At 41.1% G+C, this 14,681-nt stretch overlaps 1 protein-coding gene and 1 pseudogene across 1 annotated transcript in view; one reads left to right on the plus strand and one right to left on the minus strand.

Moving 5' to 3' along the window:
• Positions 1 to 5,328: 5,328 nt before the first annotated feature.
• SEC24A (SEC24 homolog A, COPII component) overlaps positions 5,329 to 14,681 on the plus strand; it is an 81,769-nt gene continuing 72,416 nt past the window's right edge. The window contains exon 1 of the mRNA XM_077768645.1: positions 5,329 to 5,710. Coding sequence (XP_077624771.1) covers positions 5,614 to 5,710 — 97 coding nt within the window. The 5' untranslated portion in view covers positions 5,329 to 5,613. The remainder of the gene's footprint in view (positions 5,711 to 14,681) is intronic.
• LOC144235416 (U4 spliceosomal RNA) lies at positions 8,140 to 8,222 on the minus strand (annotated as a pseudogene).

Below are 14,681 nucleotides of genomic sequence, written 5' to 3' on the forward strand. Positions count from 1 at the left end.
AGTTTGATTTGTGAGTATTTAAATAAGGAAGCCTCATTTCAATGGAATCAGGAGACCAGAAGGGAGAGCTCTCACCCTACCACTTTTCCTCAATTGCAGGAAGAGATTTACCTTGCATTCCCAATAGGAAAAAGCCTATATTTTACTACCACAGCTGAAGGAGGGAAGAATTTTTCCTTGCTCAGCAATAGTCCAGCCAATGAGAGACTGTCACAACTCAGCTAATGAAAAGCCGTTACAGTTAGAACTCCCAGTTTACTCCAGTGGGTGTTTTGTTTATAACAGCCACCTCTCAACTTTGCCATTTTTCTCTAAAGAGTGGTCCTCCTTTGTTCTCTAGACTTGCAAAGCCCTACCTTGTGTGTCTGGAAATGAAATTCTCTGCTATTTCAGAATAAACTTTTTTTTTCTGCTATGATAATTGACAACTTTTTTTAATTAAAAAATTTTTTTAAGTTTATTTATTTTGAGAGAGACAGCGTGAATGGGGAGGGGCACAGGGGGAGGGAAAGGCAGAATCCCAAGCAGACTTCACACTGTCTTTGCAGAGCCCCCTGTGGGGCTCCATCTCATGCCAGTGGGATCATGACCTGAGCTGAAACCAAGAGTTGGATGCTCAACCGACTGAGCCACCCAGGTGCCCCAATGGATGCATTTTTAATAGAGTACAGCAGACAAAGAGCACAATCTCTAGCTACAGACTATGCTTCTAACATCACTAGCCACTTAAAGTTCATGTATATACAAAATGAAGGTTAATATCCAAAAGAGATGATATGAGAGATAATAACATACAAAAAGGAAGAGAGATGGGAAAAGCATCAGGCGAGTATTGTGATGTGACTGGGTAGATTTGGGCTGGGTTACTGGGGACCTTGGATCCCAAACTATAGAGCCTTTTGAGGGTTTCGAATACAGAAGGAATGTGGTCGGAGTTGTTTTTGAAAGTTTTCTCTGGAAGCAGTGTGTTGTGTTGTATTCGAACAGGTTGATTGAAATCTGTGATCAGTAATGAGATTGCTACAATCATGCAGGTGAGAGGTAACAGGCCTGGATTGGTCAGTGGGAACAGAGAAATAGGGAATTGTGTGTGAGAATCTGTAAAGGTTGGAATCTATAAGATTTCAGGATTGATCGCATGTTAGCAAAAATTGAGACATGAAAGTCCAAAATTTTAACATAGATTACTTCTCTTTCCACTATAACTACCTCACTGAGACAACCGGCATCCCTGGCCTGGTTTACTGCAGCAACTCCATTCTTTTCCCTGAAATCAATCGTCGTCACAGCTTTTGGATTAAAAAAAAATTTTTTAAATGTTTACTTATTTGAGAGAAAATGTGTGTGTGTGCGGGGGAGGGACAGAGAGAGAGGGAGAGAAACCCAAGTAGGCCCCATGGTCAGCTCAGAGCCCAGTGTGGATGTGTGCAATGGAGAGAGTGAGAGAGAATGTGGAAGAAGACAGAGAGTTGGCAGGGCCAGGTCATGTGGGACCCTGAAGGCTGAGTAGGACTTTGGATTTTACTCAGTGCAAGATGAGAAAAGCCATGCAGAGAAACTTGATGGAATAGGCACAGGGAGCGTTACAGGTGTTGGGGTACAGGAAAATAAAGACAGAATCAGTACTGAGGAGCTCAGTTCAACATGTAGGATGGATTGGGGGGAGGGAAACCAAAAAAGCTACTAGCCTAATAGTTCTAGTGCAAGATGATGAAAATTAATCCATGGGCAGTGAGAATGGCAAGAACCACATAAAGATGAGAACTTTTCAAAGAAAGCAATGCGATTTGCTGGCTTGGTGTGAGATGAGATGAGTATTCTTGAGATGTAGCTTCAGAGATGCTGACTTCAGATACAAACAGATGTCCTGTCATAGGCAAATGAGGCCAAAGGAACTGTTCTTAAAATGGAGTCACAAGAGTTTCAGAACAAACCTGTTGTTTGTAACTGAAACCATTTTTTTTTTTTTTTGGTTTGAAATAGGACACATTTTTACATAATTAAAGGACCTAAAACAAGTTCCCCTATTCTGAAAAGTGAACAGAATTGTTCATGTTTATCAGCTGACAAGTCAACAGTGATGAGCAGGCAGCTAAAGGGGCCCTAGTGTGTGAGCCGGAGTCCACTTCTGCAGGTCAGCAAATTAAGCATGCTGTCTGCTCTTTTGGGTTTAATTTTAATGGAATATTCTTTGCATAGTGCTATCTCCTTGCTGAGACTCTTTAGTGTCACATTTTTTTTGGTTTATAAACTTAAGCAGGGTTGAAGGCTTCAAAAATTATGTGCAGAAAATCTGATTTATATACATATGAATGGTATATATGTAGCAGAAGGGTCCTGTTTTTCTGGAAAACAGGGATAAACAGGTAGAATGTGTTATTGACATCAGTTTAGAAAAATGTATAGTACTGTAGGGTAGATACAGGTAGTTGACCAAAACCAAAACCAAACAAAAACCAAAAGAAAACAATACCCCTAACAACTGGTAATAGCACTAATAATTTTTCCTTCATGTTTATGTAGCCACCCTTTTAGAAGTCAGAGAAGGATCTGACAATATGTGGATGATACTTAATAATTACTTATTAGGTTATGCTCTCCCACCTTAGTTCCTTAAACTTAACTTCCTATTGTTCCTGAGGGTAGGTGGATGACAGATGCTGCTTTTCTCCTCAGTATTTTTGAAATGACTACAATGAAATGTAGAAAACATTTGAAAGACTTAACCATAGTTTTTTTGGAGAGTAACAACACAGGTGGAACAAATTTTAGAAAAAGCGCTAGCATATTATGTGTGTTTAACCTGATTTAACCAGCCATGATTTATGTTTTAAAATGGCTAATCCTCTCTATCAGTTTTTCCCCCTTCTGAACACACAGATATTGCTTAAACAGAACAGAGTCCAAAGAAAGCTTATTTAACCAAATCACTCCTGTGCCAAGGTCAATAAACCACTTAAGAATTGCATTTAAGAAAAGGAAAAAATTAAACTACTGCAAGTTTTCAAAAAATGTTTATTTATTTTTGAGAGAGAGAGAGAGAGAGAGACGCAGAGTCTGAGCAGGGTAGGGGAAGAGAGAGAGGGAGACACAGATTCTGAAGCAGGCTCCAGGCTGTCAGCACAGGGCCTGATGTGCAGCTCGAACTCATGAAAGGCGAGATAGTGACCTGAGCCAAAGTCAGACACTTAACCAACAGAGCCACCCAGCTGCCCTTAAACGACTGCAAGTTTCAGACCAGGTCTAAGCATTTGTCCCTCTGAAGAGTGACCCTAATTTTCTGTCTGATCTCAGGAAGATACAGTTTCTCTCTAAGTTCTGTTTTCTTTTTAAAACATTGAGAGGCTCGTGTTTCCTATCTTTTTAAGAATTCTTGGGGTGCCTGGGTGGCTCAGTCGGTTAAGTGTCCGATTTCGGCTCAGGTCATGATCTCTCAGTTCGTGGGTTTGAGCCCCGCATCGGGCTCTGTGCTGACAGCTAGCTCAGAGCCTGGAGCCTGCTTCAGATTCTGTGTCTCCCTGTCTCTCTGACCCTCCCCTGCTCATGCTGTCTCTCTCTCTCTCTGTCTCTTTCTCTCAGAAATAAATAAAACATTAAAAAAAGAATTCTTGGGATGTTTGATTTGGGATTTTGTTATAGGGGCTCTAAGCCACAAAGTTGGACCAAAAGTATCGTCTTCATCCTAAAGAAAACTTTGTACTTGTATCTTGCTTAATTTCACACACAGCAAATACATTTTTAGCAAGGTCCGGAGGCAAATGATAAAAACAGGGTTGGGATAAAATTTAACTCTTTATTATTTGAATTCTTATGGTTTGCTTTTCAGGTCTGACACAGTGGTTTAACTGTTACTCATTTCATATATAATTTAACATTATGCAACGTAAATATATTTCAGCGCAGGCATTTGATATTAAATGAGTTAAGTAAGATGTACTTCTCCCTTCATGAAAAACCCCTGGCATGACCTTTTAATCAACAGTATAAATATATAATTTAAATAAGAGCTTTAACAACTCAGAGAAGGAAAAATCTAACTAGAATGAAGGCAGCTAAAATGATTACCGAGATAATCAATTAACTGTACTATCCAGTCACTCTGGTTTCTATCTCCCTTTGGCCTAAAAAGTAAAAAAAAAAAAAAAAAAAGAGTCTACTTGCCTGAAAAGGAAGTTTGAACGTTTTACCTTACTGTAAACAACTAGAAGAGGAAATAAAACTGCCATTTAAATGTGCTGTTAATGAACTTTCGCATGACTCTGCTGCGAATCAGTGAGTTTCAAAATTAAAATTAGTTGGAGTCCTCCAGTCAAAAAAAACAAAACAAAACAAGAAGTCTTCCTCCTTGATTTGATTACACTGTTTTTTAAATGTTTATTTATTTTGGGGGGAGAGGGGGAGAGAGACAGAGACAGAGACAGAGTGTGAGTGGGGGAAGGGCAGGTAGAGAGAGAGAGAGAGAGAGAGAGAGAGAGAGACAGAAACCTAAGGTGGCTCCAGGCTCTGAGCTGTCAGCACATAGCCTGACTCAGGGCTCGAACACACAAACCAGGAGATGATGACTTGAGCCTAGTCAAGCCACCCAGTCGCCCTGGTTACACTTTTTAAGGATACAAATCTTTTTATTTTTATTTATTTTGAGAGAGAGAGCGAGAGAGCAGGGGGAGAGGCAGAGAGAAATGGAGAGAGAAACCCAAGCTGGCTCCACGCTGTCAGGCGCAGAGGGCCCTAACGGGCTCCATCTCATGGCAGTGAGATCATGACCTGAGCCCACTGAGCTACCCCGGCGCCCGATTTGATTAGACTTTTAACACAAGTACATAACTGACTGCCACCTTAAAAAGAAACACTCCCTTACAATTTACACCTGGAATATGATGATGAAATGTGAAATGAAATACTGCGACGAATATTAGTCGGCTCGGCTACCAGAAGTATTGTCTCAACAGAGGACTTTGACGTCTGTCGTCTCAGGTAATCTTCGAAAAAGCCAGAGGAGAGGTAGTGTCAGTCCTACCCCTAGAAAGCGGTTACTGATTGCTCTCAGATCCTGGCACTGCCGGCAAGATGACGTTTAACACGGCGGGGATTTCCGTAACGGTGACACACGCCACTTCCGGCCGACGGTGAGACACAGTGACGTGGCTGGCGAGGTCGAGCACGGTCCTTCGGGCTGGGACACCCGGAGTTGTCAGGTGGCTTCTGGGCAGCCCCGTAGGGAGAAGACTGAGCATCGACAGCAGCAGCAGCCGGGAGCCCGGAGCCGGAAGTGCCACGTGTCCCGATTGCGCCTGCGCCGCTCCCGGCTGACAGCCACTTCCGGCCGGGGCCTGTCTTCTTCTTTTCTCGGTAGGCTGCCGCCTTTCAGCCGGGCGTTCTCGGCTTCTCCAGTCTGATTTCCAAGCCTCACCTCCCAAGCCAAGCCGTGGCCGCTGGGGGGCTGGGAAGAATGCCGTCTTGTCCCTAAGGCTTGATGCGCCGCCTTTTCTCCTCCTCGCCTCAGTCGAGTTGTTAGCGCCTTCTCTCCGCTTCCAGCGGTCGTCTTTCACCTCTTCGTTTGCGCTGTCGCAGACCCCGAACAGCGTCTTTCCAATCCCGATACGCACCGTCGTCATGTCCCAGCCGGGGATACCGGTCTCCGGCGGCGCCCCAGCCTCCCTCCAGGCCCAGAACGGGGCCGCCTCGGCCTCGGGGTCTCTCTACACCAACGGTAAGTACAGCCCTGGGGTGGGCGGCTGGCGCAGCCTGGGTCCGAGCTCAAGCTGACCTTTGGTTACTGCAGCTGCCTGTGGAGAGGAGGGTGACCTCCCGGCCGGGGAAATGAGCGGGTGATAGTGGGCAGCTAGGCCAAGGCGACGGCGGTGAATATGAAGCCGCAACCCGGGGCTCCTCTTGGCATTTCATGTTTATTTATTCATTCGTACACCGAACAATTAATGAGCACTTGCTGTATGTAACACTCTGGCCTGAGTATGCATGGGTGAAAAATACAGATTCGATGCATACCTCAGAACTCGCATACAGGACTCCTAGTGCCTGTTTATGTGCTTTCTCCCTCCGTGCCACTTGACCCTCTCTTCCAGAGAGCAGAGTCGGGAGGCTGATTCTTTTCAGTTCCGCAGTGCCTGCAACGGGGTGGGGGTCTTAGTCGGAATTTGCGGAGATGAATGAATGATGGTGCTTTTGGAAGTCCTCTTTAGAGCCTGCTCATCTCTCCCAGAATCTTACCCGAATTGTACCAGGGCCACCTGTTCACTTTTGGATGAACGAGATATTAGATATCCTGTTTGATTTACAGAGATCTTTACCTCACTTGGAAAAAGTGGTTGCATACAGCTCCGAACCTCCCTCCGAGAGCGTACAATGTGGCACTACAATTTGTCACTTTGTGACAGAGTTGTGTAATTTCATGCTTCTTCCAAGATTCTTGACATTGTCCTACATTGTGATTTGCTAAGCTTACTATAATTGTATTAGAGAAAGAAAGATTTTTTGCCAACATCTTGCTAAATTTACTGATTTGTCTATACATCTTTGGATCGTGGGAACAAAACTAATAGAATAAAACCAAAATACTTAAATTGCTCATTGGAAACTAAGATTGTAGTGAAGTTTGGGAAAACAGTCAATGATTAAATTAGCTGCTTTACATTATTTTTAGAGAAGACGACTGTTTTCTTTACAAAGAAGGCTCTAAAAGACTCTTAAAAATGTCCATGAGTAGGCAGGTATGTAGGCAGAAGCAAGAATAAGTGTAAGTACTGTAATGGTGTTAAGCTGAATGAATTGTTCTTTCTCATATTTGTGGTAACAGATTATGTAAACTACATTTTATTCTAGGCTACTTAGTAACATTTACACTGAGGAGGAAATCATTTTAAGACTTTCACTTTAAGGTAAAAAAAAAAAACTTAAGCAAAATGTCCTGTGACTGGCTTTTTCTTACAATTCATAAATTGCAATTTTACCTGAATTTTAAATGGCAAATCCTGCAAATATGGGTGTAAGTTTATATGTAAGTGTACTTGTGATAATTTTGAAATATGAAAGGAATTTAGCCACTGCAATATGTAGTATAAAAGATGTTGTCGCTATGGTGATTTGTTCCTATCCAAGGACATTTGTTGCACATCTCTTACGTTTTGTCCTTGGGAATGTGAAAGAGAATAAGAAAACAGTTCCTGTACATAGGTTGCCCAGGACCAATTAGGGATTCACTTAGGAAAGGAAATCATAGGACTGCAAATATATACCCTTTTTAAGATACAATTTTGAAAGTCTTTATAATCCCCATTTCTAAAATTTTTTTGTAGAATTATTCTAGTAAAGTGACTAATGACCTTTATTGGGTTTCTTTTTTCATCCTATTAATAGTAAAGACAGTAGGAATGTGGTAGATAATTGGAGAGGGTATTTCTCTGGAAGGTGAAAAAAGAAGTTCTTTGCTGGAATCTAGTTTTACTGGTTAACTCTTTCAAGGCAGTTATTGGTGCTTAACTATTCTTTTGAATACTTTTATGTTTTAGATTTAATGTAACTTTCTAAAACTGTAGTTGCTACATAATGTTACATTAGTTTGAGGCGTGCGTGTTCCGATTGGACTTTTCTATGTCTTATGCTGTGCTCACCACAAGTGTAGCTATCATGTCTCACCATATAACCCTGTTAGAACACCACTGACTGTATCTTCTTTTTTTTTTTTTTTTTTAATATTTTTTTTTTTTTTTAGGAGGGAGAGGGANTATTTATTTCTAGGAGAGAGAGAGAGAGAGACAGCGTGAGCAGGGGAGGGTCAGAGAGAGAGGGAGTCACAGACTGAAACAGGCTCCAGGCTCCGAGCTGGCAGTCAGCACAGAGCCCGACGCGGGGCTTGAACCCATGAACCGCGGGATCATGACCTGAGCGAAAGTCGGACGCTTAACCGACTAAGCCACCCAGGCGCCCCTGTATCTTCTATTCTGTACCTTTCATCACCGTGACTTATTCATTCCATAAATGGAAGCCTGTACCTCCTAATGTAACTTTCTTAAATTACATCATTCAGTTGAATATTCAGATATTTTTTAGATAGTCAAAAGACTGAATAGTTACCTTTTTCATTTTTCTGTAACTTCCTATGATATTTTATAGTGTCATTATTATTTTCTAATTAATTTTTTAATTAGCAATAATCGCCCCTCGGATAAACCTCATTGGCTACGATACTGCCACTGTGCAAAGCTTTAATTAATTTTTTAAATGTTTATTTGAGAGAGAGAGACAGAGGGCTGAGGGGGAGGGGTAGAGAGAGAGACAGAGACACAAAATCCGAGGCACACCCCAAGCTCTGAACTGTCAGCACAGAGCCCAGTGTGGGGCTTGAACCTATAAGCCTTGAGATCATGACCTGAGTCGAAGTCGGATGCTTAACTGACTGAACCACCCAGGTGCCCCATTATTTTTGTTTTGTTTTGTTTTAGAGAGAGATTACTTGGTGGAGAAGGGCAGGGGGAGAGAGAATCTTTAGCAGGCTCCACACTCCGCACGGAGTGGGCTTGATCCCATAACCCTGGGATCATGACCTGAACCAAAATGAAGAGTCAGGTGCTTAACCAACTGGCCACACAGGCGCCCCTATGGTGTGATTATATTACATAATTTCTCATGCACAAGACATTTTTTTCTCTAGTGGATTGTTACTAGGCATTACAATCTAAAGGTTGTCTAGACAGGTTTTTCTGAGCCTATGTAGGTTTGTGTACACATATTTCCTTTGCAAAAATTGACAGTGAAAATGCAAGACTATTTAAACTGGCATATCTTCATCTCATTAGTATGTAATAAGGCTAAAGGCAAATCATACCTCCCACTTTTTTTTTTTTTTTAAAGATATTAGTTTTCGGGGCACCTGGGTGGTTCAGTCAGTTAAGTGTCCAACTCTGGCTCAGGTCATGATCTTGTGGTTCGTGGGTTCGAGCCCCCTGTCTGGCTCCATGCTGACAGCTCAGGGCCTGGAGCCTGCTTCGAATTCTGTGTCTCCCTCTCTCTCTGCCCTTTCCTGATTCATGCTCTGTCTCTGTCTCTCTCTCAAAAATAAATAAACATTAAAAAAATAAAAAAGATTTTATTTTTTTAAAGTAATCTCTACACACAGTGTGGGGCTCAAACTCACAACCCTGAGATCAAGAGTCACATGCCCCAAGGACTGAGCCAGACAGGCGCTTCTCATCAGTCCTACTTTTTTTTTTTTTAATGTTTATTTATTTTTGAGAGAAAGAGCACCAGTGGGGGAGGTGCAGAGGAAGGTAGACAGGATTCAAAGCGGGTTCTGTGCTGACAGCAATGAGCTCACAAACCAAGAGAACATGGACCCTCAACTGACTGAGCTCCCCAGGCCTCCCACTTTTTTAAAGTTTATTTATTTATTTATTTTGAAAGAGTGTGTGCACGTGTGCAAGCTGGGGAAGAGGAGAAAGGTTGGGGGGAGAATCCAAGCAGGCTCTGCAGTGTCAGCATGGAACCTGATGTGGGGCTCTAACTCAAATTGTGATATGACCTGAGCCAAAATCAAAAGTCCAGTGCTTAACTGACTTATTGCAGCTAGGTGCCCCTGACTCCCACTTCCAATTGGCTGCTTAATTAACTATATGGATCAGTTTGCTAAGGCAGTTAGAAACTGCAGTTTTATTAATTTTATTTTTTGCAATATTTATGTATAATCACTTTTTCCCATGTAGATTAAAGGTGAGAAGGATATTTTCCACTCTCTGTCCCACCCAGATTTTCTTCTTATATTGTAATTTTATCAAATAACATCTGTCTGCCCTCTAGACTGTAAATCCTGTGATAACAGGGGTATCTATCTGCTTTTTCACATCATCCTCTCTCCAGCTCTCCACATGGTGTCTAGCATATTTTAGGACTTACCCACTTTTATTTTTATTTATTTGTTTGTTTATTAAATGGTTTATTGTCAAGTTGGTTTCCATATAACACCCAGTGGGCATCCCAACCAGTGCCCCCTCCATGCCCATCACTCCCCTCCCCCACCCCTGTCAGCTCTCAGTTTGTTCTTAGCATTCAAGAGTCTCTCATGGTTTGCCTCCCTCCCTCTCCCCCACTATTTTCCCCCTTCTTCTCCCCCACAGTCCTCTGTTAAGTTCCTCCTAATCCTCCTACACGTGTAAACGTATGGTATCTGTCCTTCTCTGCCTGACTTATTTCGCTCAGCATAACACCCTCAAGGTCCATCCATGTTGCTACACATGGCCAGATTTCATTGTTTCTCATTGTCATGCAGTATTCTATAGGACTTACCCACTTTTATTGAATGAAAGTTTTAGAATTGGGTATTTTGCAGTTTAAGTCACTAAACCTGTATTCACTTAGTATAAGACTAGAGTTTAATTCTAAGTCTTTTTCTGGTGATTTTTTCCGTAGATTTTTTAAAAACAATATTAGTAGTTAAAACAATAGAATCTTTTTCTGAGAAGGATTGTTTGGTCATCAGTTTAAATGCTAGGCTTGTGCTCCTATCTCTATTGTAGGCATGACAGAAATGTAGATGTTTTTTAGTTTCACTATGATGTAAACCATGTTTATGATTGTGTATATGATATACGAAGTCTTTAGTCATGATTAAACTATGCTGTGAATAAAATTGGTATGTGGTCTGTAGCAATGACTGTTGTGGCCCTTTCATGTTTTTAGTGGGGGCAGTAACTTTGGACTTCCATAAACTCTTTGTATATGTCTATGAGAACTTCAGGTGTTGAGCTTCTTGTTTGTCTCTGCTGACAGACTGGAAGTTCCTGAAAGACAGTCGTAACCATAAGAACTAACAGTTATTATTTACTTACTCCATGCCCACTGCTAGGTTGCATTATCTGCATCATGTCATTTAATCCTCACAACAACCTTATGAGGTAGGAACTGTTAAGTACTGACAAGGAAACTGTAATGAGTGGGCAAGGAACTAGTTCAAAGTCACATAGCTAATAAATTGTGGAACGCAGCTTCAAACCTAGGCAGTCTTATTTAACCACTGCTAATTCAGTTTATCTGGTTTGTTATCTCTGAATTCCAGGACCTAGCACCTTGAGTTAGTTTCTCAATCAAAGATCAGAACCTTTTTTTGTATTTCTTTGTGTACATGGATGCATATATTTGTAGCAGGTATTTGCTGACATTTTTTAAACCTTCCACCTAGTTTATTTTCTTTAGGATTATAATTAATATATGACCTGACCCTTACTTTTGTTAGTATATAGTCAATTTCTTTGCCATTTCAGTATCACATTTCATAAATGTCTTCCAGATCCTGAAATTGCTCCTATCCCCACTTAGATTCCTTGCATTTGCTTTCTTCGTTCCATTATTTTCTTAAAGCCCTTATTTTTTAGTGACTGACCCACAAGTTGTATTCATGCCCTGGCATCCATCTGTTGTACTTTGAGTTTCAGTTGGTCAGCTCTAAGTGACCAGAATATATGTTGATGTGTGGGGTGAGGTGCTGAATGAAAAAATTTTCCCAGTAGTTAGTTTTTCCTTCAAACCTGTTATATTTAAAAGCATATACACCTGGGGTGCCTAGGTGCCTCATTCAGTTAAGCATCCGATTCTTGATTATGGCTCTGGTCATGATCTGACGATTTGTGAGTTCAAGCCCTGCATCTGGCTCTGTGCTGACAGGGCAGAGGCTGCTTGTGATTCTCTTTCCCTCTTTCTCTGTTCCTCCTCCAGGTTGTGCACTCTCTCTCTCAAAATAAATAAATAAACATCAACAATAAATAAAAGCACATACACAAAAAGAAGGAACTTTTCAAGGTTTAAGAAATGCATTGCTATCTAAAATGTGATTTTTTAAACGATTTTTTATTTTTATTTATTTATTTAAAAAAAATTTTTTTTTAATGTTTTATTTATTTCTAGGAGAGAGAGAGAGACAGCGTGAGCAGGGGAGAGTCAGAGAGAGAGGGTGTCACAGACTGAAACAGGTTCCAGGCTCTGAGCTGGCAGTCAGCACAGAGCCCGACGCGGGGCTCGAACCCACGAACCGTGAGATCACGACCTAAGTGAAAGTCGGACGCTTAACCGACTAAGCCACCCAGGCGCCCCTTAAACGATTTTTTAAATTTAATTTTATTTTTTGTTTTAAAAATTTTTAATGTTTATTTTTGAGAGAGAGAAAGAGACAGTGTGAGAGCGGCAGGGTCAGAGAGAGAGGGAGACAGAATCTAAAGCAGGGTCCAGACTCTGAGCTGTCAGCACAGAGCCCAACGTGAGGCTCCAGCTCACAAACTGTGAGATTGTAACCTGAGATGAAGTCAGACGCTTAACCAACTGAGCCACTCACGTGTCCCAGTTTGTTAATTTATTGATAGACACTGCTGTCTATTGATAGACCAAGCTGTCAGCGTGGAGCCCGACTTGGGGCTTGAACTCACAAACCGTGAGATCGAGACCTGAGCCGAAGTCGGATGCTTAACCGACTGAGCCACCCAGGTGCCCTTTTGTTTTTTTTAATTAGAGAGAGCAAGTGAGAGTTAGCGTGGGAGCAGGAGTTAGGGAGATAGGGGGAGATAGGGAGAGAGAGAAAAGGGGGGGAGAGAGAGAGAGAATGAATGAATGAATGAATGAATGAATGAATGAATATGAATCTCAAGAAGGCTCCATGCCCAGTACAAAGCCCAAGGCAGGGCTCAATCCCATGAGCCTGGCATCATGATCTGAGCCGAAATCAGGACTTGGACGCTCAACTGACTGAGCTATTTAGACCCCACTAAAATGTGATATTTTTGATTACTTGGTTATTTTTCTCTTTTGTTTTTACTTTATGAAATAATTTGAATTGGTCATTCAGTTAGATTTATGTATGATAGGTGGAAAGTGTAAACTGTCCTTGGCAAATAGTAGCACAATATGTAATTACTGAATGGATTAATGAATGAATTGCTTAAGAATACGAAGATCATAAGTCTTTATCTTACTTGAAATTTGAGGAGAAACAACCTTGGGCTACACCTGTTCATCTTACTATTAAATTTGCCTGAAAGGGGTAGTTTATTCAGTGTGTTTTTGTGACTGTTGAGTAGGCTTTCTTGAAGAAACCTTTAAAATTATAATTTCCTTGGCATTCATTGGGATAGTATGCAGAAGTATCTCTTAATTTTTACATGCCAGATTTCATGAATAATCATGTATCAATCATTTGATATATCCGTGGTTTCTAAACTTCATAAAGTTTCATTCTCAAATACCTGAGAACCACTACTACATGGAATTTTTACTAATGCAGATTCTGGGATCCTACTGAGTACTCTAGATTAGGAATTCATAAAGTTGGAACCTATGATCAATTTGATTCAGAAGCTGCTGTTCAGGTAATTGTGAAGTGGTCATCTGCTTTTATTTTAATCTCTGCTTCTTAACTCTCTCTGGCTTTGGCTTCTACTTCCACATACACCCCAAAACAACCCTAAATGAGGCCATGGATGACTTTTTGGTTACTAAGTATAAAAAATGTTTTTCAGTTCTCATTGTATTTTTCAAGCAGCACCTGATACCCTTTACCACTCCTTGGTTTGGTTTCAGACTCTTTTGGTTTGCTTTTTCTTTAATAGCAATATTCTCAATATTTGTACGTTTTCTGATTGCCTTTTCCCTCTGTCTCTTTCTCTTTTTTTATCTTTTAAGTTTATTTATATATTTTGAGAGAGAGAAAGCACGTGTGTGAGTGGGGGGAGGGGCAGAGAGACCAGAGAGAGACCAAGTAGGCTTCCTCCTGTCAGCACGCTGATGAGGGGCTCATCTCAAGAACCATGAGATCATGATCTGAGCTAAAATCAAGAGCAGGACGCTTAACTAACTGAGCCACTCAAGTGCCCCTCTTCTGTCTCTTTCTTAAATGTTGGTGTTCCTTAGGGTTTTGACCTGGTTCTCTTTTTCTTTCTTGCTTTTTAAGAAAATATAACAATAAGGATGCCTGGGTGGCTCAGTCAGTACAGCATGTGACTTTTGATCTCAGAGTTTTGAGTTCGAGCCCCATGTTGGGTGTAGAAATTACACTAAAAAAATAAATAAGCTTAAAATTTTTTTAAAAAAATAAATATTATTTCACATCATTTCTGTGGCTGGGTTTCTTCTTTCTTTATAGATACTCCCTGCATATCATTAATTCCCATGGTATCAAATGTTGTGCATATGTCAGAGATTACCAAAGTTCTATCATAAGCTGAAACACATCTCTTTGGCTGCAGATAGCTGTCTTTCTATTGTACCTCTGCACTTGCATTTCTTGGTGGCACCTGAAAGTGTGCTTAAAATAATTCTCCAGTCCCTCTTGACTTTGCTTTTCTCTGCCTTCCCAATTCTTTTCTTCTCTTTCTATCCAGTGAATGGCACTGTCATCCACAGAGTTACTCAGGTCAGAATCTCAGGAATTAGTCTTGATTGCTTCCCCTGTTCAGTTCACATCAATTCATATAGTCGGTTCCACATCAAATCCTATCAGTTCTATTTCTTCAGTTTTTGTTTTTGTTTTTTATTTTTTTTATTTTTTTAATAGTTTATTGTCAAATTAGTTTCCACATAACACTCAGTGCTCATCCCCACAAGTGTCCTCCTCCATGCCCATCCCCCCCTCCCCCCACATCCATCAGTCCTCAGTTTTTGTCAGCATTCAAGAGTCTCTCATGGTTTGC

Source organism: Crocuta crocuta, unplaced genomic scaffold (genome assembly GCF_008692635.1).
Source record: "Crocuta crocuta isolate KB4526 unplaced genomic scaffold, BGI_CrCroc_1.0 scaffold64, whole genome shotgun sequence".
NCBI classification, from domain to species: Eukaryota; Metazoa; Chordata; class Mammalia; order Carnivora; family Hyaenidae; genus Crocuta; species Crocuta crocuta.